This window comes from Ictidomys tridecemlineatus, chromosome 4 (genome assembly GCF_052094955.1).
Source record: "Ictidomys tridecemlineatus isolate mIctTri1 chromosome 4, mIctTri1.hap1, whole genome shotgun sequence".
Lineage (NCBI taxonomy): Eukaryota > Metazoa > Chordata > Mammalia > Rodentia > Sciuridae > Ictidomys > Ictidomys tridecemlineatus.
Genome location: NC_135480.1, coordinates 81,875,990 through 81,901,291, shown reverse-complemented (window position 1 = coordinate 81,901,291; position 25,302 = coordinate 81,875,990). Strand labels below are relative to the sequence as shown.

General features: G+C 34.2%; 1 protein-coding gene and 1 pseudogene across 3 annotated transcripts in view; both read right to left on the bottom strand.

Annotated features, from left to right (window-relative positions):
• The window catches only part of Cep57 (centrosomal protein 57), a 40,139-nt gene that overhangs the window by 2,374 nt on the left and 12,463 nt on the right, over positions 1-25,302 (bottom strand). For 2 of the 3 annotated variants that reach the window (XM_040285123.2, XM_005338019.4), the window contains exons 3-10: positions 12,850-13,029; positions 12,358-12,479; positions 10,075-10,191; positions 9,426-9,503; positions 6,373-6,480; positions 5,765-5,842; positions 1,362-1,606; positions 726-870 (exon numbers count right to left, since the gene is read on the bottom strand). In XM_040285123.2, the coding sequence (XP_040141057.2) occupies positions 726-870; positions 1,362-1,606; positions 5,765-5,842; positions 6,373-6,480; positions 9,426-9,503; positions 10,075-10,191; positions 12,358-12,479; positions 12,850-13,029 (1,073 nt within the window). The remainder of the gene's footprint in view (positions 1-725; positions 871-1,361; positions 1,607-5,764; positions 5,843-6,372; positions 6,481-9,425; positions 9,504-10,074; positions 10,192-12,357; positions 12,480-12,849; positions 13,030-25,302) is intronic. The other variant, XM_021735087.3, reaches the window with a different exon arrangement.
• On the bottom strand, positions 12,946-24,013 carry LOC101962999 (Fanconi anemia group D2 protein pseudogene; annotated as a pseudogene).

The window sequence follows — 25,302 nt, the reverse complement described above, 5'->3', positions numbered from 1 at the left end:
GAACAATACTCTGAAGTAATTGTATGCTTCTATTTTTTTTTTTTAACATGAACTTTGGAAATAGTACTTTTTAAAAAGAACACATTTTGGATCCCATGTTTGCATTCCAGTTCTGCCATTTACCAGTGAACTAGTTGGGCTAAGTACTTTAGTTTTAAGTCCTTAGATAACATTCTTAAAGCACTTTGGCACTGTGTGTATCATATCACACCAATCAATAAGTAGTTGTCACATCTCTCAAACCACAATCTTTCATAATAAATCTCCCTCCATACTTTATCCAGCACCAAGTAGCCCTGATATTTCTATTCTATTCTAAAACAAACAACAAATTTGTGCACCTCTGCCCAACTCCAAATACTGTCTTGACCCTGTGACAACCATTTTTGATAAGCCTAACAGCCTAAGTGAACTCAATCTTTTAGGGCCCTGATCTCATCCCCTTAGTCTTAGCAGTCTCAGTAATCTCTTAAATACACAAATCACTGTGTTTTTCTGTGCATGAAAACCCTGAGTAAACGATTTCACCACTGCACTTAGTAAATACCATGACTGGTTTATGATGAAATCCATTCTAACTAAAGATAACATTTCTTTGCTAACCCACTTAATACCAATTCTTCTGTAAAGAATTGTCTCTGATAGTTCTTTATGTGTCATTTATTATACATTTGAAGAAAAATATGTTTTAATTATTAAACTTCAGTGAAGGACAACTGAGTTACCTGGGCTTGGTATTTTCTGACTTTAGTTATTTGGTTGGCTTTTGCTTCCATCCTTCCCACTAATGCCTCAAGTTCATACTCTAAATTATCTTTTAATTCCATGGTTGGTGACTCCTGGATAAGTTTTGCAAGCTGCTGATGATCACTATATACAAAGCAAAAGGAAGACTTATATTAAGTTTCTTGTTTTATGGTTAGGTTCATTATATCTTACCATAGAGTCACTGCTGTGTGTTAAAAAAAATGACTCAGTTTAACAGACTACATATGTAGAAAAGAAATTCTAGACAAAGTTCAGATATTCATCCTAATTCATTAGTAAAGTTTAAATAAACATAAATGTATATCAGGCTCTCAAAAAACTGAAATAAAACTTCAGTAAAAACCTTGTACTTCAAAACATTTAACAGGATCAGAAAAGGAAGACTTTACTCATAAGTTATATTTGTTGAATTACTAGTAATTTTAGTTAAATTAATTTAAATGTTAGATTACTTATAAACTGGCTGACATAAGATTATGTTCAGTAATATTTCTTGAACAAGCAAAACTATGATTACTAAAGTAACCAAGAAACTAAAAAACAATAAGACTTTATAACTGAATATATTTTAAAAAACAAAAATTAAAACTCACAAGCTCATTTGCCCAAATTCATCCTGCAAAGTCTGTAAGACTTCTGACAACTCTTCATTAATGGTGCTGGAGGAGGAAGGTGTTACAGACTTCTTACTTTTACTACTTCGTGAAGATACAGATACTTGTTTTGCCAAAGGAACACTGTTGACTACTCGGTCATTACACAAGGCTTTACTATGTTGTTTCATCAGATGCAAGACATGCTGAACATTGGCTACTACAGCATGGCTAGGACTGGTGGACTGGAGAGAAAATTATAAGTTAATTGAAGGTACATCCTATATTTCTGTTTTTCAATCCCAACCTGGGTAAAAGTAAATCTCCAACATAAAATTTCCTAGCCTACAGTAAATTACTTAACCAAATCTCCTGGATGCAAATTCCAAAATATCTCCAATACATTTCTCTCTGCCTCCATCCTACTGTTATGCACCAACCTCTAACTATTAGAAGAACATCCCAATTGATTTTACTTGCTCTCATGTCATTAACATCATAGGCGTATCAGTTATCCTCCTAAAATTATTATTGTAAGTATGCTGTTTTATTTGAAATCATTTGATTAAACCCAATGAGAAAGTCCTCAGCATGGAAAATACCACTGATATGCAACTTAAATACTCTTTGGCTTTGTGTTGTACCACCTTCTTATTTCTATTTTGTGAACAAGTCATATCTGCAGATAACATTTCTTTTATGTAGTAACTTATACCATTCTTTAAGACCCAGTTTGAATACATCACTTTTAAAGGTTTTTCTAATTGCCAGGTAATAAATGGTTCATTTCTCAGATCATTCGTAACACTTTCTACATATCCCTATTATAGCATTTACCACAATATAGTAATTTCATTTCATATATTTCATATCTACTTTACCTATTAAACAGTATAGTTCCAGGTGGTCAAGATTTACTGTATTAATTTTTCCATCCTTGAACAGTAGGAAGCCCTAAATACTTATTTGTCACATAAACTACATGAAGAGGAAAACTGGTAAGCTTCTCAAATTTTGAACAATAAACAACAGTCCAAATATTCTAAATATTCTATTCCAGTTTATAAGTAGATAGCTGGGCTTGCTTGGCTCCACAAGCATCATTAGACAGTTGTTTTAAATGCAGATTCCAATACAAGTTTCCAAACTTAATCAGCATGTGGTCAGGACTTGGAAATTTGTATTTTTAAGTGTTCAAAGTTGATTCTGATCAGCCAGCTGTGGTAGTCACTGTGCTTAGTTTCTGTTAATCATCAAATTGAATGAAGTAGTATATATATATAGAAAGAATTACACACCACATCCAAGTGGCGTTTATTCAAGAAATACAAATGTGGTCCAATATTTGTAAATCAATATAATCACTGTTTTGCTCATAACCTGTTGTGCATATTCACTATTACTATGTACACTTTTTTTGGCTGTGTTTGTCAGGGATTGAACTCAGGGGCACATGACCACTAAGCCATATCCTCAGCCCTATTTTGTATTTTATTTAGAGACCCCAAGGGTCTCAGTGAGTTGCTTAGTACCTCGATTTTGCTGAGGCTGGCTTTGAACTCATGATTCTCAGCCTCCCAGGCCACTGGGATTATAGGCGTTTGCCACCACACTCGGCCCCACATGTACACTTTCAATATACAACAAATAGATCCAAATTCTCTTGTTCCTTCTACTGTTCCATTTAATAATGTTACTTTGTCTGTTGAATCTAGTCATAACTGAGACTTGTATTTTATGTCCTTATTTTTCTAGTAATTCACTCTTATTATATTTTACAAAGACATTATCTAAGATGATATGTAACTAAAGATAAAAACTGGTCATTTTATCAGATAGACTGAGAAACTATACAGTGACTGTACAGTGACTCTGGGAACCACCATTTGACCCAGCCACCCAACTCCTTGGTTTATACTCAAAGGACTTAAAATCAGCATACTACAGTGACGCAGCTACCTCAATGTTTATACCAGCTCATTTTACAATACTTTAACTATGGAACCAACCTAGGTGCCCTTCAAAAGATGAATGCTTAAAGAAAACATGGCATGTATACACAATAGAATATAACTCAGGCTTAAGAAGAATGAAATTATTGCATCTGCAGGTAAATATATGGAACTGGAGAATATCAGGTTAAGCAAAATAAACTAATCCCAGAAAAATCAAAGGCCAAATGTTTTCACTGATACGCAGATGATGATCCGTAATGGGGGATAGGGGCTAAAGAAGAATGAAGAAACTTTGAATTGGGCAGAGAAAGGGGAGGGGAGGGGATGTAGGGGTAGAAAGGATGATGGAATAATACAAGACATTATTACCCTATATACCTGTATGATTACACAACTGGTGTCACACATGATATGTGACTCTGCATCATGTACAGCTAGATGAATGAGAGGTCATGCTCCCTTTGTTTACAATGTGTCAAAATGCATTCTGTTGTCATGTATAAAAAAAGAATCCAAATAAAAACATCAAATGGAGAGAGCTCAAGTTGAAAAGCCCTTTCTTTTAATCTATCTGTTCTGCCTTTGTTATTAATGACTTCAATGAGAATTACCAATGACAGGCAATCAAATTTGGGATGGAATACTAAAACATATTTAATGTGAAATAGCATGAATCTATTTGTTCAAAGTTTGATTAAAAATTCTCAATGAAAAACAAATCCACAAGCAGAGGGCCTAAAGTGGCAGATGCAATAGTTGACTCTATAATCAATGGTGAAAGGAATAATATGTCTTTCCCTAAAAAAAGTGAGGTGGTAGTTTGAATTAGTAGATAATTCAGAATATGACAATTCTGTTCTCTGGCAGCCTATCATACCACAGTTAGAAGGCTATATTCAATTTTAGAAGGAAGAGTGTTATGAAGTGGTAAAGAAATATAAAACCTTAATTATGATGAACAGCTGAAGAAAAACCTGAAGAACAGCCAAAGAAAATATTTTGTAATCTAAAAAAAATAAGGAGGCAAGAAGAGAAATAAAGCTTTCTTTAAAAATCCAAATTTTCTGGTAATCAAAGATTCATTTTTCCTATATATGGATGACTAATGGTAGAAAATAAGTCAGGTAGAATTTACAAAGTAATAAAATTCAACTCATTTTAAGGAGGAACTCTAAAATAATGTTCAGAAATGGTAAGGGCTGATTGGAGTGTCTTAGAAGTATTCAAATACGACCACTGGTTTGGATGTTTATGCAATTAAAATATTGGTATGGAATGTTACTAAGTGGGTACCAAATTTAACTGACTAGAGAGCAGATTAAAAATAATTTTGGGCCCAATATGCTGATTATTTTAATTCAGTAAGTTTGTAGTGGGGCTTCATAATCTGCTTTTCAAAACTATGTTCAGTGTGATTCTGATGTAATTAGCCCTTAAGAAACTCAAAGATGCTATGGTAAAGCAAAACAAAGAGCTTGGTGAGAAGAGGAGATAAAAGAATAGGTAAAAATTTGACTAAAATATAATAAGAGATTGAATTTATGGCAAAGGAGAACAATGACAATATTTGTAAATAATCTGTACCCCACACACCTACAAAGCAAAAGCTAAAAAGGTGGGATGTAATTCATTCTCCAAGCTTTCGCTGAGGGTTTGCTGTGGGTTTAAAATAAATAAACAAGCAAATAAAATTCAAAGTAACATCTGTTATCCAAGCCTCTAAAATTGACAATCCAGGTGGATAATCAAGCCACCTAAACATGAAACAACCAATTATACAAACAAATCACAAAAAAACTAGTATAAACTAACAAGTATTTGACAAAATTATCAACTACATTTAGGCGCAAAAGGAACCTAAGATTCAAGTCTGTATGATGATTTCTTGAAGAATCAGTCCCACGTATGGTATGGATATGAGGACAAACAGGATGTGCTATTTACTTAAACATCTCATTATATCAAAATATAAATCAATAGGGTTGATACTAAAAATCAAATGCTAAGTGGGTGTGGTGATGCACATCCTTAATCCCAGTGGCCAAGGAGGCTGAGGCAGAAGGATTGCAAGTTCAAAATCAGCCTCAGCAACTTATCAAGATCCTGTTTCCAAATAAAATATAAAAAAAAATGGGCTGGGGAGGTGGCTTGGTGGTTAAGTGCACCTGGGTTCAATTCCCAATACCTTCTCCTCAAGTCAAATGCTTCAAATATACTATTTCTTATTTCCTTGACCCTTATCTGAAATGACATCTTCTTAAACCAGAAATGGTTTAAGAATGTGCTTTAATAACTTTTATCCCCGTTTCATTCTCATTCTTGGATTACTATGATCCACACTGGTAAATGGGAACAAATAAATGTTTTCACCACTCACAGGTATTGAGACAGATGCATGGAACTTAAACATGTATGTTATATAAAGAAAATCTAGTTTGACCAACTCACCTTTCCGGCCACAAATGGCATATCACCCAAGCATAATCGATAATGTGGTTGTGCACCAAAATAGTTTCTAGGACCTTTCTGAATGAAAAAAAAAAAAAAGAAAATTTTAATTTATGCACATGAAGATAAAACCTGTCTATATACCACTAACCTGAGACTTCAGCTTACTACATGGGTTACTTAACTTGCCTCACCTATACTGATATTTTATTCTTAAGCAAGTCCCTAATAAAACTTGTGAACATGTATCTTAGCCTATGAAAGGTGAGGGGGGAAAATTATCTAACAAAACAGCAGTTACAGTCTAAGTAAAATAAACAAAAAGTATACAGATACATAAAGCATTTTAAGAGCAAAAGGTAATTAATGCAATACTTAGTATTATTTATACAGTGTCCTATAGTTCTGAAATGTATTCTTATATATTATCTCACTATCAGGGTAAAAAGTTAAAAGTAAATATTATTTATCCTCACCTTGTGAGTGAAGAAACTGAGAATAAAAGAGATTCACTCTCCCAAGGTTGTAGCACCACACGGTTTATGAGTATTTTCACACAAATTACACCAAGTAATCAGCACTTTGCCTGACTGGTTCTGTTTTCATACCTTTTCTGGTGGTTTTGACTTCTTTTTTTTAATTTTTCTTGCACTGGGAACATATGAAGCTGCATTATCTTCAAAGATAAGTTTATTTGTTTCCAGACCAGTCTGCAACTAGGAAAAATTTAAATTTCAAGTTAATGATGCAGAAATATAAGTTAAGATTCAAATTTAAAATCTGCCCTGTAAAAGCTCTTAAAAACCAACATTAGTATCCGACTAAAAAATACATAGCTGGATAACCATGTTTTGAGCCAATCTTAATCTTGTTCACTTTTGTTAAATTAACTCCAATCTTTCTTTTTCCCTGCACTGTATGTTATAATTTGTCCTTTTCCCAAGCTTAGAACCACAGTTCCACTATTTGTAGTTGCTTCATAAACTTCATCTAGTAAGTTAAATGCAATGTACAGAAGCCCAAACTAATGGTTTGAGAGCTTCTCTTTTCAAGGATGTTATCTACCACAGTGCAAGCCAGACTCAAAGTAGCTGGAAAGCAAAATATACTTCTTCCTTTTCTTAAAAATTCATACACTGTAAGAAAAAGGAACTGGAATTGTATGTTCAAATGTACCAGAAGTTATTTTAGCAAATGTTATCAAGTACTTTTTCTATAGAAGCTTGGTATCTACATTAAGTTAAAATAATATATTATGGTAGAAATTCTACAAGCAATTACTAAGAATTTTTTTTTAAATCAATTTCCCCTAAACATTCAACATCCCTTAAAAATATATTAAAAAACTTGTCTATAATTACGATTCATTTAATTCTGCCTCTATCAAAAATTGTCTGGAATTTGAAAAAAACTCAAGATTACAAGGCTTCTCTTCAGACCTGATTCTGAAACTTCCTGGTTAAAGAAATTTTTATTTTAAAAGTATTTTAAAAGTTCTCCAGAAAATTCTGATGGAATTGTAACAAACACTCAGAAGCAATGGACTGAACAAAATGAAGCAAACCATTTCTATTATTTCCTACGACTATACATGTCAGGAAAATAATCACTGACAAAAGAATACAGAGATCCCTACCCTCAAGAGTATTTATACACTTTCATATAAACAATGCTTAATACATAGTTAATTGACTAGATGGAACATAATGAATAAAATATTACTACTCTTGAAGACTTATTGTGCCAATGAGCATGAACAGAAAACAAAAGAATTTTTCTGAATTCTTTAAAATTCTAGCTTATTTAGTTTTACCTGGCAGTTGTCTTATATTTGTGTGCAAGATTTTAACATATTTGGGGGTTTCATTATCACTTATCTTATCTGATCTCCCCAAAACTAAGATATAAAATGAAGATCCTTTTATCAATGGAAAAATCTAGGCTCTTATTGGTTAGCTTGACCAAGATTATACAAATTAGAATTAGCTAGACTTCAAACCACATATCATTGGTCATTGTTCTACAATAATAATGTTCTATCAGAACTCAAAACCTCTACTGATAATACATTACTCAGCAGTTAAGTGCTTTGGTCCTTACTTTTGACAGCTAAATGAAAAGGAAAGCCAAGGTATCATGAATTAATTTTTAAACTTCATAAAATAATGAACTTATAAAATTTTGTATTTCGTATATAGTGGATTCAAAAATTCATAGGTTTGCATGCTACAAGAGAGGACATGGAGCCTACCCTAAAGACAGAATAGGCAGAGAAAATTTGTTGAATGTCAAAAATAAAGCCATGGGGTTACATATCTCAAAAAGCACAATGAGAAGAAATAGATCAGTTTAAAAATTAACCAAAAGTAAATATTTGAAAATATATTAAATTAATGCATTCCGAGAACTAGAATAGGAAACATTAATATTCCTGTAATCACGTTTATGACGTGAGCCCAGGACACTTTGCCAGGTTGAACTCCTAATTATTTTGGAATCAGGACCCACTTCTTGTATACTGAGAAAAGGTACACATAAATGTCATCAACTTAAAGATCTTGGCAAAGTGAGAAAAATATCTGGGAGATATCTGACCAAATAACCTCAAAAGGGTAGCCTCCAGTTAACATCAGAAAACTTTGGACTAGGGTCACAGCTCAGTGGTAGCATGCTTGCCTGGCATATGTGAGGGGCTGAGTTCAATCCTCAGCACCACATAATTAATAAAAAAAAAAAAAAATTTTTTAAAACACAAAAAGTTATATTTTATTGAGTTTAAGACTTACTTCAAATCTAAATCTCTAGAAATTCAGTTGTGACTGATACATAAAAATTTCTCAAATGTTTTTGTGAATCCATATTGCCTCACCTATCCAACCTGGTTACCACTGTAGAAAAAAATAAAAAACTTAAAATAGGTTCATTTTCCTGATGTGGTAACTTTGTGAACTTGTTTGAGTCACTAGCTACTGGGCAACTCACTATCTTAACTACTGTACTAATATCTTCTTGATTGTCTTACAAAAAGAAGTACTTCTGTGGTTTATTCTTTACTTTCATATTTTTTTTTGAGTGCTGGGGATTGAGCCCAAGGCACCCTCACATATGCTATATAAATGCTCTGCTAATGAGCTATATCTGCAGCCCAAGAAGCGTGTGTGTGTGTGTGTGTGTGTGTATTATGTGTGTATGTTTTTGGCACAACCCAGGGTTGCTCTACCACTGAACTTCAGTGACAGCCCTTTTTATTTTTTATTTTGAGACAGTGTCTCTCTAAGTTGCTGAGGCTGAACTCAAACTTTTGATCCTCTGCCTCATCCTCCCAAGTTGCTGGGAGTATAGGCATGTGCCTCTGCTCCTGGTCCAAGAAGCTAAGAGATTCAATTATAGTTTTCAATCATTTCCTATAGTGCCCATGATACCTAAGTTTTATATGATACATTACTTTATTATGTGTAATTTGAAACATGCTAAATAGCTACTCAAATTTTCATTCTTTGTTAAAACATATGTTCATAATTTTCTTCCTTAAATTATATCTTGAGAATTTATATACTGTACTATTCTAAAGAGCAAATAATCTAAAGTACCCAAATACAACTGTTTATTTATATCCAGAATAGTAAAAATGTACAGCCTACGTAATCCTATTTCAACTTACCTCAGCTGCCTTAGCTTGCATACGTTTCCTTTCCTGTTCTTCTTCATGGAGTTTTGCTTCCAATTCTTGCATTTTTTTCTAGTGATAAAAATATCAAAAAGTGTAATAGTGAAAAGTATCTTATCTATAAAATTTTAATATATCAAACAGGAAATGTTATAAATTTTAAGCATGGTTAATATAAATTTGTTCACTCCAATAATGCCTCTGGGCTCAGCAGCATCCATGACATACTCTTGTGATCAATTAATAGTCATTTATGAGGTAGCTGCAAAGAATTATAGATAAAACCTATAGCCAAAAAACACAGGTCTACATGAAAGTAAATAAGTTACCTTGACGCTGTTAACCTGAAACTTCACTTAGTAGCATTAAATACCTCCCAAGTGAAACAAAATAGTGCAGAGAACAACTTAAACCAAGTGATGCAAGCCTTAAGTTACCATTTAATCTTTTAAAAATTACAAAAAGAACTTCTTTATGCCCATTAAGATTGAATATTCTTCTCCAATCTTTTTTCTTTTTTTAGAAACTCTTATACATTTCTTTGCCACAAGATCCCTTATTGCTATAAATATTCAGTGATATGAAATTAATTTTAAAAAATGATCACCCAGTATTATGCATTGAGTAAGATACATTCACTGACTTCTGCAAGGGCCTGCATTGTGGTAAGTTTGCTATACTCCTGTTCAAGAAGATCCAGTTTTTCAAGTTGGGTTTGAACATGTGTTTGATCATGTTGTCGTTCTCTTTCTAGGGAAACCTGGAAAATATTATTAAATATAGTATGATAATTTTATGATCAAAAAACCAGCATTTATCACTGAGAATATCTTTGAATACACAGTATGCTTTTTGTCTGGCCTTTCAGAGAACTACTTAGATACAGAGAAGTTCTAGGAACATAACACTAGGTTGAAACCACAGGGAATAAAATAATGATTTTATAATTTGAAGGGAATATTGACATTCCTGTAGATTATTTTATATACATGAGGTTTTACATAGTGAGACTGTCTTTACACCTGGGATAGCAAGGATTTCCTGGACATACAGGCCATGTAAATGCACAAATAGTAAGTATTACCAATTAGTTTGGTACTCTTAAGTAGTTAATCTCTTAATTAAGGCAATAATTAGAGGTTTTGTGTCTTTAGATTCTCTCCAAATTTCATTTAAAATGGTTTTTCTTTTTTAATCTTCTTTCCTTCAAATTTAGAGTAAGAGGTTTGAAAAGCTGCTTTCTATATGTACTTAAGGACCAAAAGTGACAGGGTAAACCATTTACTAGGGTAAGTGGAAATATAGTAAATTAAGATCTATTAAAAGAAAGTCATAGCTAAGTACCTGAACTTTAAACACTGTATCTTCATATGCAAGTCAATGACAATGGGTAATCATACTAAAAGAACTTTGAAAAAGACAAAAACAATACAAGGTAATAATTTATCATTAATTTGTGTGAACTATTAATTTTCTTCTATACATTCTGGTGCATATCTGAAGCTCTTGAAGAATACACTAACTTAAAAATTAGCACAAACCACACTTTACTTCCAGTATTGGTGTCATTTCTATTAAACTACCTTTATTAAAAATGGTATTTAAAATTTACTGATGAATCAACAACTATAATCAAGATATTTATTCTCTACTAGTTATCTTCCAGGTACATTAGTCAAGATATCTCAAAAGTTTTCTTAATAAACCAATACCCTTTCCCTTTACCCCACCTGTCACAGAAATGTTAGACAAAACACAGCAAATTATAATAAAGTGTTACATAGAACGAAAAGCAAATAAAGGAATACTTAAGTCAAATATCACATGAGGCAGTACAGGAGATTTGGCACGTACGATGGGCAGGTTTATACCTGGGCAACTCACTACCTTAACTGCTGTACTGATATATTCTTCCTGTAATCAAGTATAAACCTCAATGATGCAAGAATATCACACCAATATAGTAACTAAAATCTGGCCTCAAATCAGGAAAACCCATCAAATGATAGCAAAGGCAAATGCACATCTGCCTCATAAAGGCTGCCCACATAATTTAGAAAGTGTGGAATTTCCAACAAAACACCAAAGAATATGAGTTTGCTGTAAGAAAATAAATGCTCCCCTAAAGAAAACACCAGAAAGGGGAATGAGTAGATGAACCAAAAAGATTAACTTTTGAAAACATCAAATAATTTTTTAAAAACTGAGAATTGTTTAGTGCTTAAATAGATCAAAGGAAGAAATATAAACCATAGAATAATAATACACTAAAAGAGCAAAAATGAATGGATAGAACTTTTTCATCCAGTTAGAAACAAAAATACTTGGTCACCATAATAAACTCACAGTGAAGAGATGTAGAATGTGTATGAGACATCCTTTCAAATACTGCTGTATGATTTTTCAGATATTTCCAAGTTTGGCCTCTACAACTACAACTGAAAGCATATTTACTTTTTCTCTTTTATACTGCAAAGCACCTTTCATGTCAAGCATGTAAACGAACTGTGAATAAAGTGAAGATATTCAGAAGTCATGGTGTTCATGATAAATTCAAATTCCAGTCACAGCAGGAAAAAGGGATGCTTTAAAAAACATGTTGTAGATAGAAGATGCTAACATCCTCTCACAAATGTGCAAGTCACTTAAACATGAAAGACCTTTGGTGTAACACAACAGAAATATTTTGTTAAAATAACAATTGTAAAGAGTTATAAAAGAATCATGAACCATCAAATCTGCTTCATTTGACTCTTTAAACATATTTAAGAGGTTCAGAGAGTTAAATGATTACTTACACTTTTTATAATGCAGACTATGTTATTGTGACTTTAAAATATCTCATAAGAGAAAAATAGGTCTATATTTAAATGAATTTTCTGAAGAACTGTTCCATTCTTGAGTATCAGTCTGTAAGGTGCCATACCTGTTTTTCTAAGACGGATGTCCTTTCCATTTCTGCATGCTTTATCATATTTCGCATGTATTCCAATTGTTTTTCCAAAAGATTACATTTATTTTCTGCAGCTAATAACTGGGATGTCAGTTCTAAAATGAATACATAAGAAAAGTAGAAATCAGCTCACCTATAGAATAGTTTTAACATGCAGTTAATAGGAATGGGATCTACCGTGTTTACAATATAAATGGCATATCCCAGTGGCCCTAGAAGACTTTTTTAATTACTTTGCAGTTGCCCTAGAAGCTTTTTTTGACTTTTATATGCTGGTCAAATCTACCTTATAGTAAATACAATGCATGACATCAGTCAGCACTTACTCCTTAAAATGTACCTAGAATATAATGTAATTTTGTTTTGAAGACAATGTACACTAGTAGAAAGTGCTAATTTGGAGTTTCAGAATAATTTTACAATACTTATTTTGACAGAATTTAATTCCTTCAGAATTAAACAAACCTTGATTGTGTTTTGATTCTTCATTCTTTGAATTCTCCCTTTCTTGAATCTGTTCATCCAGTACTTTCTTATACTCAATGGTTTCTCTTGACAAGGTTTTCACACTTTCCTCTGCCTGAATCCTTTCAAGTTCCAATCGACGGATCTTATCTTGAAGATTCTTCAGAGCAGAAAAGATGGCTGCCAAGTATAAAGCAAATACCATAAAATAACAATAGGTATGAAGAAAATCACTGAAAAAAATAGAAAAAAAATTGATGACTGGGTCCAATGGAGAATCATTCTTTGGGAACAACAAATGCTAATCATTCTTACTCAAGTTGTTTATTGGTTATTTTTAATAGCCTATAAACATGAAATTGTAAAAGAATTTATTCCCATTTTAGTGTTAATTTATTCTGGTTGAATATTACATGAAATTACAAATAAGTTGAAAATGCAGAAAATTATAATAAAAATCAAGTTTATAGTATGTAGAAAAATTTTAATTATCTCAAAAGATTTAATCTATTATGCAGTCCAATTAAGCTTAAAATAAAAGTAAATTATTAAAATATTTCCTTTGTTAAAAATGTATTGATACATAAAATTATTTAATTTTTCTTTAGGACAATTAAACACATATTTCAAAAAATAAAAAAATCCTTTTTAAGATATCTTTTTGAGTCTCTGAAATGTTCTAAGTAAACAGTAAAAACCCCATAACTATGCTAGAAACATTTCAAGGATTTTAAAATATGGTCCAAAAAAATTTGGCTAATCATGGAGAAATTCATACGACTGTCCCAAATTACATATGAATTGTCTGAATCTTTTTTTCTGTTATTTATAGGATCACACATAGACTCTACTTACTGAGTTAAAGCAGTCAAGCATAAAAAGAACTTTCCTGTAAACACTTTCTCAAGTTTCTGACTCCAGACAATGATACACATTCATTGTAAAAACTACAGGGAATAACTAATAATACTACTACCCAGAGAGAACAACTGTCATTTTTGGTTCTTTCAATCTTTTTCTACGTATGTGAGATAAATTGAGATGAAAATATTTCTAAATCTTGCTTTTAATTTTAGCTTTTTAAACAATGAACACTTGTTCATTGATAAATAAAAACAAAAAATTAAGTTAACTTCTTAGTAAAAAAAATGGTCACTTTTTAAAGACTCCTGAAACAGAGTACCTTCAAAAGTGATGTCAACAATTTATACTTTCATCAGAAGTATGTCTTTGCCAACAGACTTAATTATAAAATATATGCCATTCTGATAAGAAAAACATGATATTTCTGGTTATCTGGCTTATCAATTAAAGTTTAAATATATTTGCATACATTTTTGGCTAATCTCTTTTCCAAGAATTTCCTTTATCCATTCTTATGGGAAAAAGATTCCTTCCCTCTGTCTTCCTTTAACCCTAGTTTTGGTATTTATTGTTATTTTAATATATAGGTTTTCTGATTTTTCATATAGTTTTATCTAGTATTTTCTCAAATTCTACTTTTTATGTATTTACTTTATTTGTAGAACCCAATCTCACATTAGAAAAACTTTATATCTTCTTCTTTCATTATTCTTAGTTTCATACATTTTTACATTTAAATATTAAGTAAAATATTTTTATTGGAGGAATAACTTTACACATCAAATTTATCATATACTAAACTCATGCATATACCAATATATAGAGATATTATTTATATCTACTTCCCCAAGACAGTTTCTGAGCTTTCATCTATTTTGGCATTTTTAATATTATGAAAGTATTTTAATTATTAAAGCTTTATAAACTTCAATGTTGGCACCACCTTGCCATATTACATACATCTTTAAAATGTTTCAAAACTATTCCTATCAATTAATTTAGAATCATTTTGCCTAAGTGTCAATTTAAATGAAAATTCATGTAAATTGTAGAGGGAGAGATGCCAACTTTTTAAGAAACAAATCTTTTTATTTAACACCAGGTACACTTTTCCTTTTATTAATGAAATTTGTTCATTCACCATCCCTTTTTTTTTTTTTTTTTTTTTTAATGCCTGGAACACAACAGGCCCCATGTAGGAGACTCACAGATTTTATTATACATAGTTTACTTATTCTTGCTGGCATCATCCTCAATGAGACTACAACGTAACTGGAAAAGCAGACATGAAATACACATACACATACCTAGAAATCTGGAAAAAAAACAAAAAAAACCCAAAACAGCTGAAAGAAGATATGAAAAGGTACAGGAAAAGAGCTCAGATATCAGTTTAACTTCCTCTGATGTCAACTAAGTTTAACCTCTTTTAAACCACTAAGGTGTGTGTATGTGTGTGTGTTTTAAATTTAATATGCTTACTATACTTTAGTATATACGTAAAACAGCTCTTGGGAACTGTTTGGCTAACTTATACATCTCTTTTCCTGGGAATTCCTTCTTACCTTAACATGGCTGTAATTCTGATTTATTCCTTTTTTACCTTTTCACAAATCTTGCTAATTGATCCATAGCAGACACCCAGACAATAGCTATCTTCTTGGGACTTTTATCCAAAAAGCTAAAGCTAGAATTTATCAATTTAAGCTCAATTTAAAAATATGGTGGCCATGATTCTTGCTATGTTGTAGAGGCTGGTCAATGGCAAAAGGGAACAAAGCTATTGAAAAAAATTAAAAAATAAAAAAGATGGAGTGAAAGTGCTGGGTGCTGATTATCTTTGAATCCCTAGTTCCTCACATTCTTTTTTTTAAAGGCAAAACTTAGAATTTATTTGTTAAAGTGATGTAAGCCTAAATTCTAAAATAAATCAGTTTCAAAACTAGTTCACAAAACCCAGAATCATGGCTCAGAAAGTTTATTATGCAGCATAGCATAGCCACATATATCCAAACCAGAAATAATGCTTCCCTGGGATCCCTGGGACTTTGACTATGCTAGACAATCTGTGAAATCCACAAACTATTTAAATAAACCCCCTCTTAGAATACAAAACAGGATACCTCCAAACAGAAAAAGCATATTTCAAACCCTGAACACAAAATGGGAAGAGGTTGGCAGAGAAGGGAAAGATGGCAGCAGCCTCTGAGGAGCTAATCAGAGCTGTCATCACTCTAATTACTATATGGCTCCTTTCTCCATCACTTGCTTCATTTACTTCACCATTTTCTGTTGCTGTGCTCTTAGTAATCTTGGAGGACATGCCACCCTCACTCTCATCTGCTGTGCTTTCCTGGGAATTCTGGGACATAATCTCTTCACCTTGCAAGTCCCAGCTTTTAAGACTGTCCAGCCAGAAAGCCTTTCTGCAACTGATGAGGACTAGCATGGCTTTGACTCTGCAAACTACTTAGAGCTCCAGGGTTTTTCTGAGCACATGTTTAATGAGTCTCATGTCCTGGTGAGTCTTGGAATGCCCACACAGGTAGTGAAGCAGCCTCACATCCAGCTGGAAGGTTTCCAGTAAGCTCAGCACACTGGTGTTTTCAAAAACTGATGTTTAGGAGTGACCATACATTGCTTCAGAAATGCTTCCACAAAGAGATGCCCACACTTCAAACATACATGTAGAATATGATGATTATCAAATATTTTCATAAGCTTGATGAGGACCCTGAAGTCTCAAATAGCCATGTTCCAGCAGAGGAGCTTCTCTTCGTGAATCTGCTATTGAGTCTGCTGCTGTGCTAGCCTGGAGATCTTTCACTGTCTTCTCACGTTCAGCATTATCACACAGAAAAAAAATGACAAAGGTGTGCCTTCTCAGGGAAGGGAATGTAGCGGAAGATGCACCTTTTGAAGAGTTGATCAGTTCTGGGACACCAATACTAGTAATCTCCACTATGGCTTTCAGAACATTGTCTATGTGCTCCAGGTAGACGCAAAGTATATCATGCATGCAGCTGCTCACTAAAGAAGCTGTTCTTCTCTTTCTCCCCATGTGACCACACTGGACAGAGGTACTGTTTGGCCAGGGAAGCAATTTTTTCTTTCTTCATAGCAGGAGCTATAGATTTCTCCAAAACTACCATTGAAAATCTGTTGAACTAAAGACCTCACTGGAAACTGAAAATGCTGGGATGAAAATTCTGCAAGTAACTGAAACTCTGACTGACCAATTCCTCCAATAGCTGCTTGTGTTATATTTGCTTAAGTCAGCTAGTGAGGATCTCGAAGGATAAGTACAGTATGATTTCCAATGTGAAAAATTCCACTCCAAGCAAAAGATCCATGAAAAATTTGTAGTAGGCTCTGATAACAGGAAGCCATTATGTGGTACTCATGAGCCTTCACTCCTGGTCCATCAACTTCACCATGATCCTCAGCAACTAAGCACTGGAAATAGTTGTGTTCTCCAGATGGTTACACATCAGGTTCAGCAGTTGAACAACACAATGAACAACTTCTGGGGCAGACCTCTGATGGAGATGCGAGAATCCAATATTCTGGTTTCCTTTATTCTTGAGAAATGGGTTTCTCTTGGTAAAGATGGTGTCAGCATATTATCTAAATTGTGGGAGAGATCTTCCAGCAAGAAATGTAGCTCAGCGGGCCCAAGCTACACAACTTCTGTAGCTTCAGTGTGCATTTCAGTATCCACGATGAATTTGGTCACAAGTTCACAACGCAGAACAGAAGGCCTCAATGTTAGCCTCTCAGAAAAATACACTGTAATTCTGTAGTGACACTGATGTCTTTCCTCCCTTCCCTGTGAGCTCCTTGTCTACTGGCCTCTACCAGTCAGCACAGCATCATATTCCGAATTATCTTCTTTTGCAAATGTGTCGGAGCGTGCTTTGTAGCCACCTGCTTTTTGTTTCCTTCCTCTATCTTATCTTTCCCCTTTTTCCTTCTTTCTCTCTTTCTTTCTGAAGCAGGAGAGCTGCTATGAGGTGTTTGTTTCCAAGTCAAAATTTGCAAGAGAAGGAACATAGTCTGGGGGTGACTGCCAAGTACCTTTCCAGGATTTCCTGCAGTTCTACAGTGTCCTTTAGTCGAGAGAGCACCTTGCCCTTCATCCCATGTGATGTTGGTCAGCAAAAGGCATTTGAAACCTCTTGGAACTAGTTGAGGGTAGGAAATATGAGTGAACACTCCTTAAGAGACATAGACTCTAACTTCTCTCCAGATTCCAAGTCAGTAAGAAATATAGGACAATGTAAGAGACCAATAATCTCCTCCAGGTTTCCTTTATATTGTCTTGCCACGCAAAGTCTCAAAAACAGGAAATTGGGAGCCAGGCACAATGGAGACACTAATTTTTGGCCTGCTTCCTGTGAAGTCATTGGACCACCCTGTTTTGAGAATTTCTGAGAGAACAGTGGCAGGAGGTTGATGAAGATCCCATCACAAGTATAGTATTCTTCCAGTCCATGAGAGTTTTCACAGGGAATGGAAAGTCACCTCCTGGAACACAGAAGTCTACCACTAAGTCATATTGGAAATCATTAAAGATGGTTGGTCCAATCCATTCCAAGGTTACTCAAGTCAGCTTCTCTTTTTGGATTAGGTTGGCAAACTCCTCATAATAAAGTGCATAGGCCTGAGGAGACTGTTCACTACAAGAATGAACCAACCTCAGCAAGGAGGTCACCTATGTACACTATTCTTTGCTCAGCTCAGGTCAATCAACTCTCCTTTGGGTCAAAGTACATTTAATTCTCTCTGTTGCCACGATACCAACCATACTGACGCCACAAATAACCCCAATATGTTTGTACTTAAATATGGTTCTAGAGAGCTGCTTTTGTACCACCAGATGCATGACATCCTGGATGTGGCTGCTGGCTTCATGATGTTTGCTAAATGCCAGAATGCTGAGAATATAGAAGAGTTTTTGTATTTGCCGAGGGGACATATTATCCAGACAATCTAAAATGCCCTTCACAAAGATGGCATTCAGCCTCATAGGAGTTGGGTTTAATACTAACAACCCAAGGAAGGCTTACAATGCAGTATCAACTTCCATTTCATTCCCATTGTAGACGTAGGTCACTATAGACATAGGGCACCAACTGCTTCCTGTTGGCAGTGATAAAAAACTTAAAAGAGCATTTAATTTATAGGAGACTGACTGCCAAACAAATTTATATTCTGATCTTGAGAGTAGAACAAACTCTGAGCAAGCAACAGAATGGATGGACAAATAACCTTCAGAATATTCAATATCTATAATGAGTATAGAAAGAAACTGATCTTGAATGCAGCCTGATTTAATCATTTTTAGTACCCTTTCAATGTTCTTCTTTGCCTGAGTGTTGGTGCTATAAATGATGAAAATCATTGCCTGGCTGAAATTCTTGTGCTCAGACACTGGGGCAATGTTTGCAATTGCCTTAATCCAGTCTTCTGAAATGATTTTCTCAGATCTAACAGTCAACTTTAAGATATCAAAGAGAAGGATTTGCTCATCCTTCACATTCCTACTTGATTTGGGAAGCCTGAAACTATGATGTCAAAATAAAATGCTGTGGATCCACCTACTCCCGAAGCTCAGAAATTACCTCACATGCTTTGGTGGCTGTCAGGAAATGAAGAATGAACTTGACTATCATAGGTTTAAACCATCCAATCTGAGTGAGGACAGTTGACCTATCACCAACTGGTGGACCTTAGAGAGGAAGTTTGGGTCAAGTTGGAGGCTGGAAAAGACATCCAGGATTGGGACTATGAGGGGAGTATTCTCCATTAATAGGTCATCAGCATGCTAGGCATCCCCTAAGATCTCAGGTTGCCTGGTAACAGTCATGCTGCAGATACAATGAGTGAGACCGATCAGCTGCATGATCTTGGTGGTGAGGTCCTTGCCATCCACGATTCTGTCAAGCCATTTTAGGTGACCGAAAATGAATTGAGGCATGTTGAATTCATTACTGCTCACAGTTTTGAAAAAATATTCTGGCAACTTTTCAAATAAGGTTTTGATAATAGCAGGTTATATGTCAATCCTCAGAAGCAGTTTGATTAGGCTCTTAGAGAAAGATCCACCCACACTGGCTTCCTCATTGTGCAGACGTTCACAGGATAAGAGGCAGTTCCTCAAACTGTCATGGTCTTCAATGTAAGATTCCAGGCTATGGAGAAATTCTTCTATCACTCTGGGATAAGAAGGATATTTCCTCAGTAAACAAAATAGCTTCTTTTAGAAAACTATCTGATCCATGGCTAATTGATTCTGATTCTCTCTAATTTTAAGAATAAGTCCTGATCTTAAGAAGACTTACAAAGACAGTGTCATTTTCTTCGACTTCATTAGGAACATTAAGATTCCTTTCTCTTTTTGGAAAGTGATTGCTTCCCAGCTGTGGAGGTATCTTCCCTCAGGGTCTCCTTAACCTCAGATTTTGACAGCCTTCTTTTGGAAATCATTTTGAGTGAAGTTCTCCATACTTTAAAATTACACTCCTTGCTTTCCACTTTCCTGCCTGGGGTGATGATGCTTTGGTTCCTCACATTCTTAAAGTCCACTTGTACACTTTTCTTTCCTGTTCTTGGTTGTTTAATCATCCCGTGCATGCTTATAAAACAAAACCATTCTTTTTTACCAAAGTTAATTCATTGGTGGAAACTAGTGCATAAATTTCTATCATTTATAACTAAGTTTATATTAACTGTACTTTGTTTTCTGAGCTCTTTTAAAAAAGAAATCTGTTATCAGAAAGATACAATGCTTTTATTCTACCAATGGCTAGTTATATATTTAAAAAACATAAAACACAGATGTACACAAACACATCCCTGAACACATTTTCTGTCAAAATAAAATTTTATATAAGATACATTTTGTATCTTCATTTGAAGAGCTATGTTTAGTATATATTTTCAGTTTCATATTTACTTTTTTCTTACAAACTTGTTTTCCTTCTAGGTTAAAAGACATTCTAGATGTCTAAGTGAAGGATTTTAAGAGTTTTTTTTTTCTTTAGAAAGATCTAAGAATGAGCTATTACTTTTTCTCCCTTCTATTGCTCTGTCTTCTATGAGATAATAAACCACCGTGCCACTTTCATTCAAGTCACATGGAAAGACCCCTAAATGAAATACACTATTGGTAGAAATAATGCATGCTGTGGTTGGATATGAGGTACCCCCAAAAGCTCACATGTGAGACAATCCAAGAAGTTTCAGAGGAGGTTGGTCAGAGGAGGTTAGCTTTGAATTTATGATCCTCCTGCCAAGCTGCTGGGATTAAAGGCTTATGCTACCTTTCCTGGCCAGTTCAACAAATATTGATAGACAACATCCGATGTGCAAGGCACTATGTAAGATGAAGTATATTAATTAAGAAAGCCTCCAAAGTCAGGGAACGATATCATCCAGATTCTAGAACAAATGTTGTCATCTACATTCTTCCCAAACCTGGTTAAAAAAACAAAAACAAAACAAAAAAAATACCCCCAAACCAAAAAAAGAAATATATAAAAATTGAACATCATGGATATACTCACATCATTTATTACTATGTACCTCAAAGTATAGAGCATGAGCCTATGACATGCAGGATTCACCAGACCTTTTCAGGCTCTACTGAGGTAAACACGATTTTCATAACATAAATGGAACTTAATTACTCTTTTCACTGTGTGGACACTTGCAATGATGATGCAAAGTGGTACTGAGTAAAACTATAAATTTTTAATTGACAAAACAAAAAGCTGGTTTTATGAAAAAATAAATAAAATTTACAAACCCTTAGCCACTCTAATGAAAAGGAGAGAGAAAACTCAAAATTACTAAAATTTGTGATAAAAAAGGCAATATCACAACAGACACTACTGAACTACAGAAGACAATTAGAAACTATTTTGAAAATTTATAGTGTAATAAAATAGAAAACCTTGAAGATACCAACAAATTTCTAGAGTCACATAATCAATCCAAAATGAATCAGGAAGACATACATAATTTAAAGATCAATTTCAAGCAAGAAAATAGAATATGCCATTAAAAGCCTACCAAGAAAAGACCCGGACCAGACAATTCACAGACAAGTTCTATAAGACCTATAAAGAATTAATACTAACACTCCTCAAATTATTCCATGAAAAGAAAAGGAGGGAACCCTTCCAAACTCATTCTATGAGGCTAGTATTATCCTGATTCCAAAACACCAGGCAGAGACACATCAAGGAAAGAAAATTTCAGACATATATCCCTGATGAACACAGATGTAAGAATTCTCAATAAAATTCTGGGAAATCATATACAAAATCATATTTTAAAAAATAGTGCACCATGACAAGTGGGGTTCATTCCAGGGATGCAAAGAGTTGGTCCAACATATGGATATCAATAAGTGTAATTCATCACATCAACAGACTTAAAGAATCATATATCAATTAATGCAGAGAATACATTTGACAAAATACAGCACCCTTTCATGTTCAAAACACTAGAAAAACTAGGGATAGTAGCAACATACCTCAACACTGTAAAAAGCTATCTACAGTAAGCCCAAGGCCAACATCATTCTAAACCGAGAAAATCTGGAAGCATTCCCTCTAAAAACTGTAACAAGACAGGGATGCTCTCTTTCTTCACTTCCATTCAACACAATCTTTGAAACTCTAGCCAGAGCAATTAGACAGACCAAAGAAAATAAAGGGCTACAAGTAGGAAAAAGAAGAACTCAAACTATCATTATTTGCCAGTGACATGATTCTATACTTATAGGATCCAAAAACCTCCACCAGAAAGCTTTTAGAAGTAATTAATAAATTCGGCAAAGTAACAGGATATAAAATCAATACCCATAAATCAAATGAATTTCTATACATCAGTGCTGAAGCCTCTGACAGAGAAATTAGGAGAACTACCTTCATTAACAATAGCCTCAAAGGAAAAAAAAAATACTTGGGAACAACTTAACAAAAGAAGTAAAAAACCTCTACAATGAAAACTACACAACACTGAAGAAAGAAATGAAGAAGAACTTAGAAGATGGAAAGATATCCCAAGGTCTTAGATAGGCAGAATTAATACTGTTACAATGGCCATACTACCCAAAGCACCATGTAGATTCAATGTAATTCCAATTCAAATCCCAATGTCATTCCTTATAGAAACAGAAAAAGCAATCATAAGAGACCCAGAATCACCAAAGCAATCCTTAGAAAGAAGAATGAAGCAGGAGGCATCACTATACCAGACCTTAAACTATACTACAAAGCTATAGAAACAAAAACAGCATGTACTGGCACCCAAACAGACATGTAGACCGATGGTATAGAATAGAAAACACAGAGACAAACCCACATAAATACAGTTATCTCATACTAGACAAAGGTGCCAAAAACATACATTGGAGAAAGGATAGCCTCTTCAACAAGTGGTGCTGGGAGAACTGGAAATCCATATGCAGCAAAATGAAACTAAACTCCTATCTCTCACCTTGCATAAAATTCAACTCAAAGTGGATTAAGGACCTAGAAATTAGACCAAAGACCCACACCTAACAGAGGAAAAAGTAGGCACAAATCTTCATCACGTTGAAGTAGACCCTGATTTCCTTAACAAGACTACTAAAGCTAAAGAAATAAGATCAGTAACCAATAAACGGGATAGATTTAAACTAAAAAGCTTCTCAGCAAAAGAAAAGAGAAGAAAAGAAAAGAAGCAATCAACAAGGTGAAGAGAGAGCCTACATTTTGGGAGCAAATTTTTGCCACATATGTCAGATATAGCACTAATCTCCAGGATATATATAAAGAACTAAAGAACTCAACACCAAAAAAACAAACAACCTAATCAATAAATGGGCTAAGGAGGTGAAATGACACTTCTCAGAAGACATACAATCAATCAACAAATATATGAAAAAATATTCAACATCTCTAGTAATTAGAGAAAGGCAAATCAAAAAGATTTCATTTCATGCCAGTCAGAATGGCAGTTATCAAGAATACAAACAATAAGTGCTGGCAAGGATGTGGGGGAAAAGGCACACTCATACACTGCTGATGGGACTGCAAATTACAACCACTATGGAAAGCAGTATGGAGATTCCTCAGAAAACTTAGAATGGAACCACCATTTGACCCAGTTATCCCACTCCTCAGTTTATATCCAAAGAACTTAAAAACAGCATACTACAGAGACACAGCCACTTTAATGTTTATAGCTACACAATTCACAAAAGCTAAAATGTGGAACCAAGCTAGATCCCCTTTCAATAGATGAATGGCTAAAGAAACTGTGGTATATATACACAATGGAATATTACTCAGCATTATAAGAGAATAAAATTATGGCATCTTCAGGTAAATGGACAGAGTTGGAGAATATTATGCTAAGTGAAATAAGCCAATCCCAAAAAACCAAGGGCCAAATATTTTCTCTGATAAGTGGATGTTAATCCATATGGGGGGAGGTGGGGTGGGGCATGGGAAGAGTGGTGGAACTTTGGATGGGGCAAAGGGGAAGGGAGGACAGGGCACAGGAATAGGAAAGAAGGTGAAATGAGCCAAACATCATTACTAGGTAATGAATGAACTGAGTGAATAGTGTGACTCTACTTCATGTACAACCAGAGAAGTGAAAAATTGCGCTCCATTTGTGTACAATGCATTGAAAATCTTTCTGCTGTCATGTATAACTGATTAGAATAAAAAATAAATAAATGTAAAAAAACTATCAATTTTTTAGCTCAAATAAAGGTAGTGGTACTTAGTAATTTTAAGCTTTTCTTGTAAGGAAAAACAAGCCACTATGTCCTTATAAAGTAGTAAAAATTGTTAAATCTTGATCATTAACTACACATCTTTTATTAATGTATAACAAAAAAGTCATGTACACATCAAATATACATATCAAAGGGTGATGGTCATGAAAAAGATTTGCCTGAAGGTTCTAATAGTAAACTTAACTGAAATCATTTCCATCAATGAATACCATTTTTATATTATTTTAATAAATTAAGGCTAAGTTAGATATTGAACAGTCATTTTCTCAAAAAATGTATGAAGTGATGCCCCTCCACACAACTTCTAAGATCTAACTATACTTGTTCATGGTATAAAAATTCAAGTTAAGGGTTTATAATTCTACAAAACTGAACTATGCTGTGAGCTTTATAGCTTCCCAATATAAAGACTTTTCTTTTGATATCAATTATATTTTAGTGTAGTTTTTAAATGCTGTATAACGAAATATGGCAAAATTTAAAAGATGTGAGTACATTAACATATCGATATAAAAACCATGCTTAGGTGCGGCAGTCTGGCTGGGCACAATTCAGGAGGCACTAGCTGCTCATTGGGGGAATTCTTTGGCTCCGCCCATGCGACCCAGCCAATTGGCCTCAAGAGCAGGAGGATTGTGGGAGGTGGAAAGGCTGGTGTGGGAGTGAGAGGCTTGTGGGAAGCCAGTGGTGGCAGTTGGGCTCTGAGGGTTTTTTCCTGAGGAGCTGTTTTGTTTGGCGTTTGTAGTTCTAAAAATAAAGTTAGTTTCTTTTGACAAGTGGCTCCTGAA